The sequence below is a fragment of the Bos grunniens genome, chromosome 25 (assembly GCF_055505025.1).
Source record: "Bos grunniens cultivar Pamir isolate PY7600 chromosome 25, Bosgru_T2T1.0, whole genome shotgun sequence".
In the NCBI taxonomy this organism is placed as follows: Eukaryota; Metazoa; Chordata; class Mammalia; order Artiodactyla; family Bovidae; genus Bos; species Bos grunniens.
The window spans coordinates 17,955,400-17,977,543 of record NC_141189.1 but is presented as its reverse complement, the minus strand read 5'-3'; the positions used below and the strand labels follow the sequence as shown (position 1 = coordinate 17,977,543).

Here is a 22,144-nt window from a genome sequence, read left to right as displayed (position 1 = left end):
CCACCCTAAAATAACAACACTACAACAGTGGTGGCATGAGACCCACATCCTGCCCGTGAGCTAATGATTCCTAGGACACACTCCTCTGCTTGCACCAAAACTAAAAATCTAAGAATACAGTGACATTATACTAAAACCTGAAATGATTTACAATTTTTAGCATATGTTACTACCTTTTTGCTCATTTCCACTGTGCCATGACAAGTCCCAGCTTGACCATGTAGCAACAAGAAAAACTCCCCTGCCCAACCTGGAGAAGCTGATGAGGGAAGCATGATATCTACTCAAGAATAAGGAAGAAGGTAGTCTTTCAACTCCTTCCCACTTCTCTGTGATTATAAAACTGGAGCCCACTAGGTCCTCGGCACATGCCACCCTCTTGCTGGCCCATCTGTAAGCCTCACAAGCATCCTAGTCTCATAAATCACTTCTTACCTATCACTTTGCCTCTCGCTGGATTCTTTCTGTGCTGAGACATCAAGGATCAGAGTTCCCTGAAGCCCCCTGAAATGCCACCAAATCATTTCAGTCTGAGTGATATTGAGTTGAATGTATTAACACATATCATTTTGAGGAAAACTGGTATCTTAGCAATACTGAATTTTCCAGCCCATGAACATGGTGTGTCTATTTAGCTCTTTTTAAGTTTTTCTCAGCAGTATTCTGGGATTTCCAGTTTACAGGGCTCCCTACAAATTTTTGTCAGATTTATTCCTAAGTATTTCATATTTTGATGCTATATAAATTTGGTGCTTTAAAAAATTTTTTCAATTTCTGATGATTCACTGCTAACACATAAAAAATGCAAATGATTTTTTGTATACTGATCTTGCAACCTGCAACTTTACTAGATCCACTTATCAGTTCTGGTAGCTTTTTCAAAGATTCCATCAGATTTTGTAATACACAGATGAGTACGTCTGGAAATGGACAATTTTACTTCTTCCTTTCCAATGTGGATGCCTTTATTTTTCCTTGCCTGAGTGCACTGGCTAGAACCTCTAGTACAATGACGAACAGAAATGATGAGAACAGACACTCCTGTCTTGCTCCTGAAATCAAGGGGAAAGTATTCAGTCTCTTACAATTAAGTATACTAGCTGTAGTTTTACATAGATCCCCTTTGTTGGGTTAAGGAAATTCCCTTCCTTTCCTATTTATTCGTTGAAGGTTTTTTTTTTTTTTTCAAATCAGAATAGACTTTAGATATTTCAGCTCTGTGCAGACAGTTGTTGATTCCTCTCTCCTGCTCTAAGCCTTGAGGTCCTGTTTATCTTGCTTACACCCTGCTCAGGAGGATCTCACTGGTTTTCTGTAAGAGACTTCTGCTTCATCATGTCAGCGAAGATAACTGGATTTTGTCAAATGCTTCTTCTGCACCTACTGAGATGATCTTACGGTTTTGCTTTTTTAGTTTGCTAATATAGTGAATTACTACACTGACTGATTTTCAAGTGCTTACCCCTTGCATGCTTGGAGTAAACCCTACTTGGTCATTTCATATCATCCTTTTTACATATTGCTGAATGAAACTGGCAAAAATTGTGTTTAGAATTTTAGCACCTACAGGGATTTCCCTGGTGGTCTAGTTAAGAATCCACCTGCCAAGTCAGGGGGCATGGGTTTGATCCCTGGTCGGGGAACTAAGATTCCACAAGCCTCAGGGCAACTAAGCCACAACTACTGAGCCCATGCACCACAACTACTTAAGCCCACGTGCCCTGGAGCCCGTGCTCCACAAGAGATGAGAAGCCACGGCAACGAGAAACCTACAGACCACAAGTAGCAAAAGCCCACACACAGCAACAAAGACCCAGTATGGCCAAAAATAAATAGATAAAAAGAACTTTAGTATCTACATTCATGAGGGATCTTGGTCTTTAGTTTTCTCTCCTTGCAGTATCTATCCGGTTTTAGTATCAGGATAATGCAACTCTTACAGAATGAGTTGGGAAGTGTTCTCTTCAGTTTTCTGGAGGAGCTAAGGTAGAACTGGTATTACTTCTTCCCTGAAGGTCTGGTAGAATTCACCAGGGAAGCCATCTGGGCCTGGAACAGGCACTATTCCCAGCCCCATGTGAAAATCCCACACTGCTTCCCTAATGCTTTTTCTCAAGTGTTTCTTTCCTTAGCTTCAGGGAGCTCCTTGCTGATCAGTTCTCAGCTCGACCCTTGACAGGAGTGGACGGGTGCTCTGCAGATCTCTACTCTTGTCTCCATGCACCTCTCTTCTCCAGTACCCTGTCCTGCAAACCCTAGCTGCTTTCGTCTCCTGAGCTCTCAGCTCCTCCTCAACTCAGAGAGTCTGTCTGGCTCTGCCTGGTCCCCCTGTGCCATGGCCTGAAGACGCTCTCATGGCAGTGAGTGGAGGCAACTGTAGTGCTCACCCCCCTTTTCCCTGTGGTGTAAGAAAGATCCTTGGTCATTGTCCCTGGTTACTGGTACACAGTTCCTAAAACACTTGGAATTGCCTGAGTGACAAGGTGACAGGCAGGTCCTTTGTTCTAATGAGATGACTCTTGGCAGGTCCCTAACTAACTTCAGGATGAGGGCCGCTTGCAGAAAGACCAAGCCTTGATTTGGTGCTTGGAACTTTCAGCCTCATTCCACAAATCTGGGGAGTGGAGATTGAGCTAATCACCACTAGCCAATGATTTCATCAATCACACCTATGTGATAAAACCTGCACTAAAAAATCCCTAAATGCTGAGATATGGAGAGCTTCTCTGACGGTGAACACATCAAGGCCCTAAGAGGGTAGAGCACCCAGAGAGGGCACGGAGGTTCCAAACCACCCCTGCCTCCCAGAGCCTGGCTTTGCATCTTATCTGTACAACTGCTCTTGAGTTATATCCTTTACAATAAACTTAAAAAGCTTCCCCAATTGTGCAATGGATAAAGAATCCACCTGCAGTGCAGGAGACACAGGAGATGTGGGTTCAATCTCTAATTTGAGAAGATCCCCTGGAGGAGGAAATGGCAACCTACTCCAGTATTCTTGTCTGGAGAATCCCATGGACAGAGGAGCCTAGTGGGCTACAGTCCCTGGGGATGCAAACAGTCAGACAAATAATAAACCAGCAAAGGCAAGTAACATGTTTTTTTAAGTTTTAAGACTCATTCTACCAAAGTATTGAACCCGAGGAGGGTGTCATGAGAACCCTTGATTTACAGTCAGTCAGTCAGAAGAATGGGTGGCTCAGGACTTGCAACTGGCACAGGAAGTAGGTGCAATCTCATGGGACTAAGTCCCTCCCTCACTGGTGGGATCTGACACCTAACTCCAGGTACATAGTGTCAGAACTGAACTGAGTTCTTGGACACTGAACACTGCATACCCAGTTGGTATGCAAAGAACTGGGAAGGTAGGGTTGGGGGGAAAAAAAAAATGATGATGAATATTTGGTGTCAAGATGGAAAAAACCCTCATTGCTCACCTCTCAAGAGATCACTGTCCTTCACTGACTAAAGTTCAGGGTTGCAAGTATTTTGTCCATTTTTCAATTGCTTCAGACAGGAAAGTAAAGAGTCCCTGTTGCTCTAACCCGGTCAAAAGGGGAAATCCTCCAGTACAAGTCTTCACCAGCACTCCACAGGCCTCCTGTACCTACGCCCATCTAGGGAGCTTACACTGAACTTGTCTGATTGTGTGTACATGACTCACAAAACCCAGAGTAAAGTTTATCTCTGTGTCATCAGCCCTTGCCCAGAGGCCTGGCCCACCGGGGAGTCTCAGGAAGTGTTGCCGGATGGCCACATGCTTGCACACAAGCCCTGGGCCAAAATCGAAGCTGCTCCAGTGCCAGGAAGAAAGGCCAAGGCTTCATACCAGGATGTCAAAAAAATAATAATAATAATAATTCTTTACTAGCCAAGAGATGTGGGGAATTGGTCTTCCCCTAATGACAGTAACAGGGGAGCCCAAATTAGGAAGTGTTTTGATAAAAGGGACAAACGCTACGGGAAACTGCAAGAATAACTTGCAGTTTCAATGACTTCTTTGCTTCGTCCTCCTCTGAGGACCTAAACATTTTTCTAGTTGGTAAATGGGGAATTTCCTAGGAATCTCTTCAAATGATAGGAGATTAATAATATTGGTCTTCTAAGCTTTTACTTAATTTTAGATGATTTCTTTTCATCATCCCTTGGGGATATTAATCTCTCAAATAACACTGACACTTAAAAACAAGCTTTTCTCTCTCGCTCTCCTTTTTTTTAATGAAAGATGGGAGAACACATCTGCAGTTCTATCCTGACTATCCTAGCCATGACCAGATCTTGATGAACAGAAATGGTACATGAAATGTGAAGAATAAATCAATTCCTAGACACATTTTACAGGACTTTCCTAAATTAGGTCATGACAACTTTAAAGGTCAAATAAAGGCAAAAACACTTTCATTCTTAGTACTGAGGCATCATACAGCTCCTTACAGTCAGCTCTGAAACTTCCCCATCAACAATAAAGCTCACAGTCAGGACTTAGATAACAAACTAAAAGAGAGAAGAAACGGTCACATAGGTAAGATTAAGAAAAACATGACTCTGCCTATCGCTGAAGGACACTCATGGCCAGGTTAAAGTCCTGCTGTATTTTTTAAAGAGCAAGAGAAGGGAGCTTAATAGGTGTAATATTCCACTTCTATAAAGGAAAAGTGAAAGTATGAGTCACTCAGTCATGTCTCTTTGCAACCCCGTGGACTGCAGCTGGCCAGGCTCCCCTGCCCATGGGATTTTCCAGGCAAGAATACTGGAGAGGGTTGAGGCTCTCACCAAAGACCCCGATCCACCACGGTACAGGCAATCAGAGCAGATATATTTTCACCAGGAGGGAAGTCTCAAGCACAGCAATAACTATGTCACTGTCTTGCTTCAAATCCTTCCAGAAGGTCTGCAATGTCCACAGAATTAAAAAACAAAAACAAACAAACAAAAAAACCCACGACTATGGAGTACAATTATGGGCTCTTCATAACCTGTAAACCTACACACCACAAGAACATGTTCTCTTCCCACACAGCATATGTTCTTGTCCAGAGTTTCCCAAGGTTCATACGTCAATTAAGTTTGGACACAAAGGATCAAGTGGAGTTTAAAGGGATTCCTTACTGAGGGCCCCTCCAAGTTTTTTAACTTGTTGCCATGCACCATCCAGCTCCCAGGATTTCCCATGAACATATCAGCAGACCAGCCACTTCAAACCCTGCCTCCTCTCTGAACGCCACCCCCTTCTGTCCACCTCCTCCTGCACATCGGGAAGGACACTGCTCTGTATTCCCTGTCTTCCCTTACTGCTCTTCCCCCCTCAGCTCCTGGGGACCTGGCTTCTGCCTCCATCACAACACAGACTACGGTTCTCTAACAAGGCAGCTAGTCTCAGGTCCCTTGACCAGTGTCCCCAGTGCCCCGCTCACACCTTACCCCAGCCCTCTTGGCTTAGCTATTTCCTTTGAAAATTAAAAATACCCAAAGAGGGCCTTCCCCGGTGGTCCAGTGGTTAAGAATCTGCCTTGCAATGCAGGGCGGGAGGCGGGGACATGGGTCCGATCCCTGTTCGGGGAACTAAGATCCCACAAGCCGCAGAGCAACTATGCCTGACTGTTGCAACTACTGAGCTCAAACACCATAACTAGAGCGTCCGCGCATCGCAATGAAAGATCCTTCGTGACACAAGGAAGCGCCTTCATGCCGCAACTAAGGGCTGATACAGCCAAAAAAACTCACAAAACTACAGAAAGACAAAAACATACAATAAAAAAACACTTATTCCTGTTAATCAGGACAACCACTACACTATCCTAATAATCCCATGTTTACTTCAAGTCTTTTTCTTTTTCAAAGAACAAAATAGACAATGAGGTGTCCATTGATTTCTAATGACAAAATGATCCCCCTCCTCCTCTCCCCAAAGATAAGCACCTTACAGCACACCCCACATCCTTTGAGAGTCCACTTTTAGATTTTTACACGCAGATGTATGTATTCACGAACAATAAAGATCGTTGTGTCTTACAAAAAACTTAGCACAAGTACAATAGGTATAATTTACCAACTTTTTCACTCAACGAGATCTACCCACACTGACATTCAGCTGAGTAAGATCTATGAACGTGGATTTCACTGATCTGTCCAAATGGATCCTCTTGCTTCTACTGAGACCTCCAGTTATTGAAACCAGGTCCTGTCTCTAAGTGCTCCACGTGTATTATCTTTGCTTCTCCCAACAACCCACTGAGAAGACGCTCCCAAGGCCCACAGCTGGCACAAGGCAGGGGTGAACTTTACCAGCTGGGCCAAGTCTAAGGCTGTGCCCTCCACCACTGTGCGAAGCTGCCCTCTTACGTCAACAGCCACCTGAGCGCCTCCCATGCCAGATGTGTAGTTCGTATCATGTCTCTTAAGCCTCTGAGCCACCCCGGGTGCCAAGTACAAACAAACATTCTCATTTCAGAGGTGAAGAAACTCGGGCTGGAGAAGGCGCTAGAGCTTTAGTGTGAACCACGACTATCCAGCCATCAGAGTCCAGGTTCTTAGCCACTGGGCTAAACGTCAGAGTTACTTTAAAAAAAAAAAATCAAGAGTTGAAGATGAGAAAGATGGGCTGGTGAGAAACCTGAACGCCCAGGTCAGGAGTATGGGCAGACTGGGTGCGCGGTGTGGGTCCAACGGCACTAGTCCCTGATCACACGGCAGCAGAGCAGCCTGGGAGCAGAGCAGGATACTCACAGTCATGGACCTTATAGCAGTGCTTCTGCAAGCGCTTGACATCGCACTCTTCCAGCACACCGTGAGTCATCAGCAGCTGCAGGAATCGCCGGTGGACATCAGTCATGACGCCGGTTCTCCTCGTGTTGCCCTGCATGGATGGAGGAGCTAAAAAAGGAAGCAAAGGAAACCCAGTCACGTCCGAACACACCAGAAGTGATACTCCATGCTGCGTTCCAATTTACAAGTTTGTGATAGTTTCTAGAATCAAGTTCATCACGCTGATTAGTAAAAAGGTGAAAAGGACACACGTCAGGGACGACGCACGTTAGTACTGTGCAGAGGTAAGAAGCTTGAGCTTCCCTGGTGACTCAGTAGAAAAGAACCTGCCTGCCAATGCAGGAGACGTGGGTTCAATCCCTGGATTGGGAAGATCCCCTGGAGAAAGAAATGCAACCCACCTCTAGTGTGTTTGCCTGGGAAATCCCATGGACAGAGGAGCCGCACAGGCTACAGTCCATGGGGTCACAAAAGTCGGACACAACTTAGCAACTAAACAATAACAACTGGTGAAAAAAATGGACTCTGGAAGCAGCCAGAACGCCAGGGTTCCCAGGCTGCTCCACCACAGAGGGGTGTGAAATGGGGAAATGGACCCTCTACGCGCTTCAGCGTCTGATCTGTTAAGTGAGAATGACAGAAACATCCTCCTTAGAATTACTATGAGGATAAACGAACAAAGAACGTAACAGCCTGTGACAACTATAAATGGAGTATAACCTTTAAAAGTTGTGAATCACTCTGTTGTACCCCTGAAACTTAAAATATTGTATAACAACTATACCTCAATTTAAAATATACATATAGAAGCCTGGTGGTAACAGTCTAAATGCTATTAAAAAAAAAAAAAAAGTTAGCCATTTTTACTAGTAGACAATTCCGAGTCTGAAAGTTGGCTCAACCTCCCACCAGGTCTATGGTCTGGGATAAATTTAGCTGAGGTCCCATTTCTCACTATAAAATTAGAATAACATTCACTGCTTAGAGAGCTGCGAGGAAACAATAAGAGCTGGTTTCCCTCTCCTCTCCCAAACCACTGATAAAACAACTGTTGTGCTGGGACTGCAGGGTGTTGTGAAAATCTCCTTGCTCTCTACTAAAACGCTATCTTTCCACAAACCACAAAGATCAGAGCTGATAAAAGGAGCCTTGATAAAAAAAAAAAAAAACAAACAAAAAAGCACAAGTCTGATCTAAAAGCCTGTTCCTGCCACAGAGAGGTGGCGCAGTGCAGGGGTAAGACCTGGGGTTTATTTAGAACTAGACGGAGGGCTCCGAGACCAGTGCTTGCCAGACTCGCCTGATCTTAAGAATCACCCAACTTGTGTATTACAAATGCAGATCTCCAGGTCTTTTCTGGAAGTTCTGACTGCAGAGGGGCTTGGAATCCTGAGGTTTTCACATCCACTTCCCATGACGCCATGATCTTACCAGAAAGTCGCTATTACCTTAGGGAAATGTAACACAGAATAAACAGAGGTTTAGCTAATATGCTTAACCTCAGTCTTTTAATCTATAAAATGGGGATAATACTATCTTTAACACATATGATGCAGTTTAAATGAAATATGACTACCAAGGGTCTGCCAAGAACTAGGACCAGGAGATACGCAGGTTACTCTTCTTTCTAAAGGCATCATTGGCCAAGCCTCAAAACTAAGAAGACGCACTATCTCATGACCAGCCCCTCTGCCTGCCTGCTAGCTACCCTCGAGTATATCTCACCAGCATCTCAATCTCAACCAACCCTCAGCTGGACCCACCTTCTCCTTCCTCAACCCTTTTCCTCCCTGCAGTCCTCCTTTCGGAATCATTGGTTCCGATGTTACAGTCCACGCAGACATAGAGACACCACAGACCTAATCTTCAAACTCTGATCCTCCTCTTCTCTGGGGTTGACTCAGCTCCAGAAAGTGCTCAAGTCCTGCCAAGTGTATTTCCTGTCATTAGGACAGGATATCTTCATTCATTCATTCAATTTTTAGGTACTGTGTGTGCATGCTCAGTTGCTCAGCTATGTCTGACTCTCTGCGACCCCGTGGACAGTAGCACGTCAGGCTCCTCTGTCCACGAGATCTCCCAGGCAAGATACTGGAGTGGGTTACCATTTCCTACTCCAGGGGATCTTTCCAACCAGGGATCGAACCCACGTCTCCTGCATTGACAGGTGGATTCTTTACCACTGAGCCACCCGGGAAGTCCGTTTTAGTACTGAGTACACCCTTAATTGTCAGTGGTTGTTCCAGGGATAAGAACAGAATATTCTGTGGACTTTTATTCTAGAAACTATGGGTCTTTAAATAGATGATGCAGCCAGGCTGTTAGATCAAAAACTTACCAAATTGAATAATGAATAAAACCTAGCTATATGACATAGAAGTTACTTCTAAAACATAAGAATGCCAAAAAATTTACAGTAAAAGGATAGGAAAATATACCAACTAACCAAATATTAATATGACACAAAACAGACTTTAGGGCAGAAATTATTACTAGAGATAAAGATGGTCCCCATAAAATGATACAAAGGTTCGGTTCCAAAGAAGCTCTAACAATTTTAAATATTTAAGCACCTAATATCAGAGCCTCCAAGCAGCTAAGGCAAAAATAATCAGACCTACAAAAATAAACATATAAATCCATAACTGTAGTGGAAGATTTTAACATAGTCCTCTCAATCACTGATAAAATGAATAAAAAGAATCTGTAAGTTTATAGAGAAGACTTGTAAAACGCAGCAAAAAGCTTAATCCGATGGACATGAATAAAACACTGCACCCAACAGCAACAGAATACAGAATCTTTAAGCATACTCAGAATAATTTTGCAAACTGCCACATACGGGCCAGAAGGCAAGTCTCAGCAAACTGTGAAGGACTGGTCTCATTCAGAATATGTTCTCTGACAGCAGTGCAAGACAGGTGGAAACCAGAAACGAAAACTAGAAAAGCTGTTTAGAATTTAAGAAACATACTCCTCAATAAGCCATTGTTAAAGAGGAATTATTAATGGAAAGTAGAAAATATTTTGAACTGAAAATAACAAAATATTACACACAGAAACCAGTGGAAGGAAACTAAAACAGAAGAAAGAAATTAATAGCCTTAAATTTTTATATATACTTGAGGGGGGAGGGCATGAAAATTAGTGAGTTAGACACCCATATCAAGAAGCTATAAAAATAATAACAGCAAATTAAACACAAAGAAAGTTAAAGAACAAAAAAAAACAAAGACCAGAACTTAATGAAATAGAAAATAAGTACATATCTGAAAAGATCAACAGAACTAAAATTATTCTTTGAAAAAAATAATTAAGTGACAAACCTCTGACAAGATTTTTCAAGGAGAGAAAATTTATAAATAAATAACATTTGGAATGAAAAAGGGAAACCAAATGCAGACACAAACGTTTTAAAAAGATATTACAGACAAATTAATCTGAATTTTAAATATGTATAAAGTCACAAGAATTCATTCAAAACTAAAGATTATTTTAAAACGTAAACAATTTTAGAACCATTATAGACATTTTACGGGAAATTTATCTTCCCACAAAGAAAACTTCAGGTCCCAACAGATTTATCAAGAAGTTCTACCAAGTATTCTAGAAACAAATAATTTCAAATGTTACACAAACTATCACAGAGCCGGAAAAAGAGCAAGCTGTCCCCAAAGCATCTGATAAGGCTGACATAAGTTGGGCACAGAAACCTACCAAAGACGTCAAAAGAAAGTAAAATGAAAAGTTCAATATTTTTCATGAGCACAGATGCAGTAGGCCTAAGCAAAAACATTAACAAACCGAATCCAGCAACACAAAAAGAATGATATGTTGTGATCAAGCAAGGCTTTAACACTGAAAGTCAATCAAATGGCATCTGTCAATAGTATCTCAATAAAGCTGGAGGTCAGGGGACAAAATCAATGTGAGCAACCTGGGTTGGGAAGATCCCCCAGAGAAGGAAATGGCAACCCACTCCAGTACTCCTGCCTGGGAAATCCCATAGAGAGAGGAGCCTGGAGGGCTACAGTTCATGGGGTCGCAAAAGAGCTGGACATGACCTAGCAATTAAACAACAACATCAACAATCACATTAACAGAATAAAGGAGAAAAAGCACACAATCATCCTAATAGATGCAGAAAATAATAGCTAATAAAATTCAACATTTGTTCATATAAAAACTCTTTTAACAGATTTGGCATAAAAGGAAACTTCCTTTACTAAATGACATCTACAAAAACCACAGCACACAGAGCACTTAAGGATGAAAGTTAAAAGCAGTCACTTTAAAATTCAAATTGATCCAATGTAACTGAATCAAAACAATTCCGATCAAAATCCTAACAGGCTTGGTGGGCATGACTGCATGTTTTGACAAGATGATTCTAAAATGTAAATGGAAAATGTAAACACAAAATGGCAGAGATATTCCCGGGGGACTTGTCATACCAGGCACCAAGACTTAATATACAGCTGCTGCTGCTGCTAAGTCGCCGCAGTCGTATCTGACTCTGTTCGACCCCATGGACTGCAGCCTACTAGGCTCCTCCGTCCCTGGGATTCTCCAGGCAAGAACACTGGAGTGGGTTGCCATTTCCTTCTCCAATGCATGAAAGTGAAAGTGAAATCGCTCAGTGGTGTCTGACTCTTAGCGACCCCATGGACCGCAGCCTACCAGGCTCCTCCGCCCTTGGAATTTTCCAGGCAAGAGTACTGGAGTGGGGTGCCATTGCCTTCTCCGAATATATACAGCTAGAGTAATGAAAAAAGTGTGATAATAATAATAAAGTTGTGATAACAGTACAGAAATGGACAAACAAGGCCAATGGAACAGAACAGACAACTAAGGAATAGAAAAGGGTATCTATATGGATACTTGGCATGCTGCAGAAATGGAACTCCAGGGCAAAGCACTTTTCAATGAAAGGTGCCAGGACAGCCCATTATACATACATGAACAAAATAAAATTAGACCCTTATTTCACAGTATCCACAAAAACCAATTCTTGAGGGTTAAGGTCATAAGAAAGGAACACTATAAAACTTTTAGACAACACAGGAGTTTATCTTTAGGACCCAAAGGTAGGGAAGGACTTCTTTAAAAGATACGAAAAAACCAACCATACAATACACTGATAAATCGACTTTCTTAAAATTAAGAACTTTGCTCACCAAAAACAGAAAGCAGGGGAGTCAGAAACAGAAGACAAGCTCAAACTAGAAGATATTTGAAACACATTTAAACCACAAAAGATCCATAATGAGATTAAAAAAAAAAAAAAAAAACTCTTACAAATCAGTAAGAGGAAGACAACTGGAAGAGAAAAATGAACATGGAAAATTTTACGAAGAGAATGCACAAGTGATTAATAAACTAAGATAAGAAATGTTCACTCTCTCAACAGGCAAATGAGTGTTAAAACCATAGTGATTAATGTCTTATCCATCACCAGACAGGCATACATTCTTAAGAATGGTTGAGGCTGAAACTTGCATCAACTGCTGGTGAGAGTATAAGCCCTTATAATTACTTCAGATGTTTATTTGATAACATTAGCAAATCTGATATCCCCACAAAACCACTCTTAGGTATATGCCTTACAGAAACTTTCATTTACCTCAGGAAGTAGGTTTATAAACTTCCTAAGGTAAAAGTAGCATGCTGTAACAGCAAAAATCTGGCAACAGTTTCAAGAATATCTACATAAAAGCATTTATAAACATACCATGGAATTCAAAGCAGCAATGAAGTAGAGCTACTCATGGCAATATGGATGCATCTCTTAGACATAACATGTGCAAAAATCAAGTCACACAAAATATGTATTTGTATCCCATTTATATTAAATCCAAAAACCATACATTGCATTCATGAGATAATACTAAAAACTACAAAGAACAACAAGGGCATGATAACACAATACTCAGAGCAGTGGTTATCTTTGGGGAGGGAAGAAAAGAATTTAATGTAGGCTTTGAGAAAATGATAATGTTCTATTTCTTAACTAGGTGGTGGATGGTCACTGTACTTTTGTTCTTCAAACATATATTTTATAGTTGTGTGTTACTATCTTAATAAAAAAAAGAAAATTATGTAAGTATGTTAAGGAATAGCCAAAATTAATGCTAATAAGAAGGAAGAGGTACAGAACCGTATACAGTGCTATAATCTGGGGGAAAAGCAGTGGGGGAAGTGAGGGTGAAAAATACATACTGGCTTGTTTGTGCAGAGAAGTCACTTGCCTCTATGAAGGGAGCAGGGGTTAACCATGGATATGTACTACCTACCCAAATAATGTATACATAGTAAAGTTTGTAGAATAAGAAAATCTCAAACATAACCATCTGTGCCAAGTGCCAGACACAGTGTGAATGCTTCATGGGCACAGTCTCATTTCATCCTTGTCAGAATCTTATGAAGAAAGCATGATCCTATTTTACAGATAAGGAACCTGAGGCTGAGAGGGAAGAAGGCAACAGATTTAGTAATGGAGACAGGGAGTGACCATACAAAAGCAGAGTTAGGAATTCTGACACCCTTGGTTCAAATATTCAAGAAATATGAGTGAACAATAAAATTATCATCCAGGTCCCTTCTCTGCAATTCTCAAATCGAACACATTCTCAAAAGCAAATCTTTTAAGTTTGAAAACCTGATCTAACCTAAGGTGAGATTATTTAGGGTTGTTGTTTACCCCCTATACATAAGTGTACATATGCATATATTTAGCTGTGAAAAAAGTATCAGATTACAAGACACTGCTCAAGACCCTGCTGAAGATATGACAGGACCTACAATGTATGCACATTACCTTTGGAAAATTCGAGAAATTCGGGATTCTGAACACATGTAGCCTCAGGGCTTTGAAATAAGGAGCTGCGCACTTGTACAAAGTAATAAGTTCTGTACCCAAAATAGTGGGGAAGCATAGAGGCTGTCAAGACTGAAACCATGGTCAGTGGAAGGCCGTACTTACTCAGATTGGTCAATTTTGTATTTCGCTTTTACACCTAATATTCTGATTTAAAGTATTTCTCCACCTAATATTACGGCTTTAAAACGTCCGTCTGCGTGTAACGGCCTAGCTTCCAGCCTGCCTAGCTCTGCTGCCCCTTTCGGGGCCTCAGTTTCCCCACCAGGAACTGAGAAGCCCCAGGCCCCCGGACCCCGGCGACACCCTGTGGCACAGCACGGGACCGACCCCGGGGCCTGACGCGCACCTGCTGCCCGCCCCTCGCCTTTCCAGGCGGCCGTTTTCTTTTCCTTTCAGCCTCCCGCCACGACGCCCGGATTACCCACCACAGCGCCCAAGCGCAGTCCACACAGACGACGACGAAGGCAGAAAGGAGGGTTCGGCTCCTCCTTCTAGGCGGGGCGAACGCGGATATGGCGCTCCCATTGGTTGCCATCGCAGATCTAGCCCTCCCATAGGGTGACGCACTTCCGTTCTGCAGCCCGCGCCGTTGCCATGGTGCCGCGGGATCTGTCAATTAGGTCCGGAGTTAGCGCATCCTACGCGACTCTCTGTACCTTATGGGAAAGGGCTTCCTCTTCTCGTCCTCCGCCTCCCACCTCGCAGTGGCACCCCGCGGCCCAATAAGAGGAAGAACAAGAGTACTGTGTGCCCTACTTAGTGGGTTCGATTTCATGGGCACAACTAAATGCTCTGTCCTGGGGCAGTTTCCCTATCTGTAGAACTGATAGTGTTTGCCCCATGGTCAAGAACGAGGCCTCTGTTGTCAAAGAGCCTAAACTAGAATCCTGGCTTTGCCACGTACTGGTTGCCGGATCTTCTGCAAGTCACTGAGCTGCACTGAGCCTCAGCTTCTTATTCTGTCAAATGGGGATAATAATATTACCAATGAAACAGTGTGTTTGTGAGGTTTAAAAGCGATAATGGTGCATGGAAGTGATTAAATGTTAACTACTGTCTTACCTGGGGATTGTTGTGAGAAGTAAATGACGTTATTAATAGAGGTGAAAGGACTGTTTTGCATCTCCTGGACACTCATATTTACACATATTTGTATTCCTGACCCTGGTCTGAGTGCTGGTCGTGCAGTCTAGCAGGGGCAACAGGTAACTGATTACAGACCAGTAGAAAGTACAAGTGTCTATCCCTGTGATGATAGCTTCAAGTCTTCTTGAGGGGTTTTCCACTCCTGTGATCTTGGACAACTTCTCAGTTTGTCTGGACTTCAGTTCCCTCATCTACACGGGGAGGAAAGCAGTAGAGTACAGTCGTTAAAAGCTTGAGCTCCAGAGCTGGGCCTTCTGGATTTGAAACCTACTTAAAACTTCTGAGACCCAGGGCAAAGTACTGAAGCTCCCCACCTCAGTTTGCTCCTTCTATAAAGCAGGATAATAATAGCACTTTGTTGATAGGGTTGTTGTGAAGACTAAATGAGTTAATACATGCAAACCACTTACAAGAGTGTCTGGCACAGAGTAAACCCTCAGTAAATGTGAATTTTCATTACTAATAAAGCATACCTTATAAATTGCCTTAGGGGCAGTCACATAAGAAAAGAACACCCCTAATGAGACCGTCCATGCTTTATTTACTCTGCAAAGTTTTTGGCAAAGTTTCAGCCCATCATCCCTATTTAAAGTAGAAGCATTTCAGTTAAAACTCTGAGGTATCTGACAGCTCTTGAAAAGTGGGGCAATGTAGTGACACTCAGCCTGCCCTTCCCCATGGCAGTGTTTGTGCAGAGCTTGGTAGAGACTACACCTGTTTGTAATGAATCGTGTGCTTCCTGGTGTGTGGAGAAATAAAAACTGAGGACCAGGAGTAGAAAACGCTGGGGACATTTCAAGATCGAAGGGCCAAGAAAGGAGGTAGAAAGAGAAGAAAGAGATTCAAGACAATGGTGTCGGGGTAAATAGGTAGGAGAGAGTTTTGAGAAGTAGGGCATGGTCAGTATCGTCAGCATTCTGGAGAGATCAAGAAAGAAGTGACACTAATTTAGAATCAGAGAGCCAATAAGAGCCCATAGAGAGGGGAGGAAGCTAGTTGGCCTCCAGGAGAAGTGGATGCATGGAAGCTGAAGTGGAGGTTGCTGACTACTTTTAGGAAAGATGGTTTAGGAAGAGGAGATGCAGGAGCAGAAGGAATAAAATAGAACAAAAACAGGGGAGACAGGAGACAGGAGAGGATGGGGTCAAGGACATAGAAAGGATTACTTTTACCCTAGACAGGAAGAGAGACACTCTGAAACAGGAAGAAAGGAGCTGAAATGACTTGATAAAGGTTCACCCCTGATATTTTCTACTTTCTCCCAAAATTAGCAAACTGTCATTCTGCTGAATAAAGGAGCTGGGGAAATGCGAGGGGACTTGAACAGAGTCAAAAGGTTTGCCGAAGAGAATGCAGAAGTGAGGTTTCAGCTAAGGTTGAAACAATAAATGTGTAGAGAGGACTGGTCCTTCCCGCAATCTCCCATCCCCACGTCAGGAGCCTCAGAAGAGAAGCTCGGCATGGATTCATCCTGGGGTGGGTCTTGGTTGGGCCTATGCAACTGACTGTAGAAGGCAAAGGAACTGGAGGGCATTGGTGGGAGGACCTGTGAAGTGATCCACAGTGGTGGGCAGGCAGAGGTAGGGAAGAGGGAAAGGGCTGAGAAATTGACATAGAGGGTGCCGTAACCAGAGGTCTCATGAGGCAGGCTGGGTTCAGGAGAAGCAAGTAGAGAGTAAGGATTAGAGTTGATAAGGGAGTGACCACCTCCCACTGGGTGACCTTCCTGTCTCAGTGTGACTCCACCTTCAGAAGACAGTCCATTTTCTAGTTCGCTCAATGAATATCTGTTAGGACCTTTGCAGTGCCAGACTTTGGACTGTTTGCTACAAGACAAGCCTTTCTTTCGAAAGTTGACCTTCAGAGGTATGAGTCCCATGTCTGTAAATGTGTTGTACCAAAGGGACATGACTCAAGGTTTGGCTAACGAGGAAGCTGGGGGCAAAATCATAGGCTGGGGCAGTAGGTCTTTAACCTGAGGACCATAGACGCTATCAGAGAGGAAGTGATGAGGTCAGGTTTGTATTTTAGACAAAGAACGTTGGCACATCTGTTCTTTTCAAACACAGTGGCCGCAAAGGAAGCCTCAATAAATTCCAAAGAATCTACAGACTGTATTCACAAACCACAACGAAGTAAAATTAAAAATCAACAACAAAAAGAGAGCCAAAAAGAAACCCATTTGATTCACAGAATATACCTTAAATTAGTAACTGCAGTTACTTCTGAGGAGGGAGCCAGGAAGACAAAATGATTTGGTTTTTATCATATGCATCTATTACTCACATAAAATAAAATTGAAAATCATCAGTGTACATTTCAGTTTTATTTCTTAAGCTTATTTGTTTTATTTCTTATTATATATCTTTTTTACTTTAAAAGATTTTATAATACATCTTTAAAAGAAAAAGAACATACATTTGGAAACAGAAAAATACACATGGCTTGAAAAGAAAACCAATACAGAAATTAAAAAATATTTAGAAATAAATGACAATAAAAGCCTGACATAAAACTTGTGAGATCTAACTAGAACAATTAGAGGGGGTATTTATAGTCTTAAGGGTACTTATTCCAAAGCAAGAAAACAAAATTTAAGTGTTCCGTTTAAGAGGTACAAAAATAAAAACTGAAGAGACAATAAAAGGAAATTTTTTAAAAGCAAAGAAAGAAGAGTAAAATGAAAAAAGGAAGTGAAATTGACTATGGAAACCATAGTCATATGGAGTAAAAATGTTAGAAAACATCAGAGTATACAATGAACAGCTTTATGTCAGTACATTTGAAAACCTAGATAAAAGGAGTAATTTTTGACAAAAATGCAAATTACAAAACTTGGTCCAAAAAGAATAAAAGTAGACCAACAATCATCGATGCAACTGAAAAAGTAAGATAGAAGATTGACTCCAACTGCCAAAATGCCTGGAACGAGGTAATTTTATTGGAATGATACGTATACACACAAAAAATTGCGAAAACCAAAAAACAAAACAGAACTATACAATGCAAACTTCAGTGGAATGTGAACAGGATCAAGTAGTCTATCCAACACATTCCATGAGGCTAGTCTAATCTTGATACCAAACAGCAGAATTAAAGAAAATGTCAGTTCCATGTATATTACAAATATGGATGCAAACACTGAGTCATGCAGTGTATATTCCAGAAGAGGAAATTCAGGTGGCTGCAGAGTGTGTAGAAAGATATTCAACCTTACCATTACTTGGAAATAAAAGCAAAGAGATACCGATTTCCCCCCATAAGAATGACAAAATGTTGCCAAGGGTGAGAGGAGACTGATATTCCACTACATATGTGGTCGAGTTGTAAACATTACAGCTGCTCTGGAGAGCAATTTGGTGTTACTGAAATTGAAAAACCTCATCTAGCAACTCCACTTCCAGGAAATTAAGTGGAGGAAAAACTCCCTTGTGCTCTTGAAGAGGGTTGCTGCCACAGTGTTAGCAACAGAGGAAAAAAAATGAAAATATCTTTAATAGGGAAATGAAAATGCAAAATATTCATGTACAGTAGGCAATCGTGTAACATTTAAAGGGATGGATTAACTCACAAGTATTTCCATGGATGAATCTCAGAAGCATAGAATGGAGTGGGGTTAAAAAAAAAAAGCAAGATACAAAAATAATGCAGCAGAATTACCACTGATGCAAAACTGGCAAAACGCATCATGGTAATAGTTTATATTTCCAAGAGATACATTTGTGCATGCAAAAATATTTTCTTTTGAAGGATTGGAAATATTGTCACAAACCTGAAACTAGAGGGCCTTTAGGAAGGTGGAGGGGGGTTTAGGATGGGGTAGAAAATAAAGAAACCTTGAAGTGTATCTATAATATGCTAACCTTAAAATAATAAAACCATATATGCATATATTATTTGTACAATATTCCAAACATTAACTTTAAAAAAGAAGACAAATATGCCAAAATGTTAACAGTGGTTAACGTTGGATTGTGGGAAAATTGATGACTGGCAGTTTTTTTCTCTTTCACTTTTCTGTACTTTCTTTTAATTTCTCATAGGAAGAGTGAAAATAAGAGAACGAAAACCATATTTTTTATTTTTAAAAATATATAGCAATCAATGGAGACTAGAAACTCTTTTCAAACCCTTTTCATTTTTTTGTGACAGTCCTCTTTAGCATCTATTATTCACATAATTTGGGAATTCATTACATTTGAAGTTTGATGCAGTGGAGGTCATGGGTATGAGTTGGTAGAGCAGAAAGGCAAAGTCCCCTCTACTCATACCTTATCTTATAAGGATGGAGAGAGGCCCCAAAGGTCAACTTTTATTATATTTTATTTTTGTCTATACTGCAGCAGGCGGGATCTTAGTTCCCCGACCAGGGATTGAACCCTTGCCCCCTGCAGTGGAAGCCCAGAGTTCTTCCAAATCGCCAGATCACCAGGGAATGCCCTTTTTTCCCCCCTCACGGGTCAACTTTTAAAACAATCCCTGTTCAGAGACTGAGAAGGACTCAGACAATGGATTGGGAAATATGCACACTGCTGGAGGCAGTGTAGTCTCTTCAGTCTTTGTAAAGGGCATCTTGGTTGTACTCATCACTAGTCTAGACATACCATGCTCTTTGACCTCATAAGTCCACTTCTGGAAATCTATCTGAGATCACAATCAGAGATGCACACAAAAGTTATTGTACAAAGTGTATCAGCCTTAATTCCCTCAGAGGAAAACGGCAACAAGTTAAATGTCTCCATAAAGATCAAAAGGAGAATGACTGGCATCAATTAATATTCTGCAGAACATTTATAGCCTAAAAATCATGCTTTAAAAGAATACTTGAGGTCGGGGAAAAACCATAAAGAAGATTATTTTAAGAGAGTGAGAGAGAGAAAGCTGGAAAACAAGAAGATATACTAAAATATTATCAATGGATATCCCTCATTAGAGGGATTATGAGTTATGAGGAGGGCATGGCAACCCACTCCAGGATTCTTATCTGGAGAATCCCCACAGACAAAGGAACCTGGCAGGCCGCAGTCCATGGGGTCACAAAGAATCAGATACGACTGAGCGACTAAGCATAGAGGGATTATAGGTAAACTTTTTCTTGTCACTTTCTTATATTTTCCAACTTTTTTCCAAAAGCCTATCTTGTTTTCTATTTATGAGGAATATTATTTTTGAAAATAAGTTGATTCTATCTGATCATAAAGATTTTGAATATAATGGAACAGACACTGTAAAATCGGGATATAGTTACAGTCATGTTTATCCAGCGTCATCCGAGGATTGTTATATAGAAGGGAATTTTCAATATAACTGGATTATCCCTTTAGGCACTGATATTTTTTAAGGTTTTTCTATATTTTGTATTAATATTAATTAATTAATTTATATATTCTGTATTCTATATCAATAATTCTAAAATACTTATCTGCTGTCTTAATCTAACAATGATTTTTCTTGATGAGTACAGGGAAGTTTTCGAGGACAATTACTACTTTACTTTTACTTTTGCATAAAATACCCCAAGTTTTTAATTGTAGCATCACCTTTTTACAGTATCTCTATCTTCTTCCCTCTGTCAAGCTACCAGCAGTCCTAATTTCTTCTTGTAATTGCCTTCTTTCATGTCTCCTCATCTGAGCAAATCAACGGTCAGTTTTGTTGGAAAAATGGCAAAAAACTAATAATAAAGCTAAATATTAGTAAAGTAGCCACATTTAGAATTTGCTACAGCTATTTTCACTTCTGAGACCTCTGCTTCACCTGCGTCTGTGCTCTTCTTTTCTAAAGAGTGAAATTACCAGAGGAGTGAATTTCAGATAAGATGCAAGGTCATAGTGATTTCCTAACTGACTTAAAAAGAAAACTTATTAAAGTTTGCATTCAGGGCAAGCTGACGAAAACTCCAAATTCAGTGTGGTCTCAAGCAGGCCTTTTAAGAGCTCTTGAATTTCAATGACTGTTCTCATCTCATCAGAAGCATTCTGCATTCACTCTCCCAAGGGTGATCCATGGACTAGCAGCATCAGTATCACTTGGGAGATTGTGGGACATCTCAGGATGTGTCTGAGGCCCTCCCCTGACCTATTGGAGCAGAATCTGCATATTAACAAGATCCCCAAGTGAATCACAAGCAGGTCAAAGTTTCAGCAGGACTGAGTTAGAACAACACACTTAAATTTATTCATGTGTCCCACGGCCCATGCTCTTAAAGCTTATTCAAATAAAAGCAGTTTCTCTCTCTCCTTTCTCTTTCTCATTGGGAGCAGGTTGTAAATCATTTTCACTTTTACATGTATTTCTTTTAAAATGAAGAAAAGTGGAGAATTCCTTCTTCTCCATGTTTCTTACTCATGGGTTCGGCAGCTTCCGGGGACACTTTTTTTCCCTCTGATTTGAAAATTATCAATTCCTTTGGGAACAATAGACACAGAGCGCCAAACTGCTGCTTCTCTCTTGGTCTACAAAATAATATTAAACATCAGAGTTGGGGTGGGGTGGGATGGGGAGATAAAAACCAAAGTAATCAACATATAGTATCTGTCATGAATTAAGAGCTTAGTGAATATAAATTTTGCTCTGGTGTTTCAAAAGTATTTTATTTTTTGGCATTTAACAAATTTTTTGAAATTATGACAATCATAATATGATTGAAAACATGCATAAGTATATATTGCCACTATTACTATAAAAATAGAGATATAATCATATTTTTAAATCTCTTAATTAAAACTTATGTGAAAATAGATATGGAAACCAAGATTGAAAAGAATGTATCTAGTTGACTCATCAAACTTTTCATTTTCATTCAACTTTTGACTTCATCCTAGCAAATAATTATTGAGAGTCTTATAAATGTACAGCAATGTGGTAGGATGCGAAAATTAAATCTTAGTAGTCCTTAGCCCAGCTGCTTATATATAAAGATAGCTGATTAAAAAGATAAGATAGATCCACATTGATACATGTGTGCTGAGTCGTGTCTGACTCTTTCTGACCTCATGGACTACATCTCGCTAGGCTCTTCTGTCCATGGAATTTTCCAGGCAAGAATATTGGAGTAGGTTGCCATTTCCTCCTCCAGGGGATCTTCCCAACCCAGGCATCAAACCCTCATCTCCTGAATCTCCTGCACTGGCAGGAGGAATCTTTACTGTTAAGCTACCTGGGAAGCCCAGATGCACATTAATAAGTGTAATCAGAGAAGAAACTGCCAAGTACTGTAGAGTTTATCAGTTAAGATATTTTCGGTGTAATAAACTGACTATGGGAATTTAAGCAAAAAAATTATTGAAAGGATATTGGGTGTATATTATTCAGGATAGGCTAGGCTGTGGTGCTATAACAAACATCCCCCTA

The 22,144-nt window shown here is 41.0% G+C and overlaps 1 protein-coding gene across 8 annotated transcripts in view; it reads right to left on the bottom strand.

Moving 5' to 3' along the window:
- The window catches only part of NSMCE1 (NSE1 component of SMC5/6 complex), a 35,616-nt gene extending 21,322 nt beyond the window's left edge, over positions 1–14,294 (bottom strand). For 2 of the 8 annotated variants that reach the window (XM_086375240.1, XM_086375243.1), the window contains exons 1-2: positions 13,748–14,111; positions 6,727–6,873 (exon numbers count right to left, since the gene is read on the bottom strand). In XM_086375240.1, coding sequence (XP_086231366.1) covers positions 6,727–6,862 — 136 coding nt within the window. In that variant the 5' untranslated portion in view covers positions 6,863–6,873; positions 13,748–14,111. Of the gene's footprint in view, positions 1–6,726; positions 6,874–13,582 lie in introns of all 8 variants that reach the window. The other 6 variants (XM_086375239.1, XM_086375242.1, XM_086375238.1 and 3 more) reach the window with 5 other exon arrangements.
- Between the last annotated feature and the right edge of the window lie 7,850 nt (positions 14,295–22,144).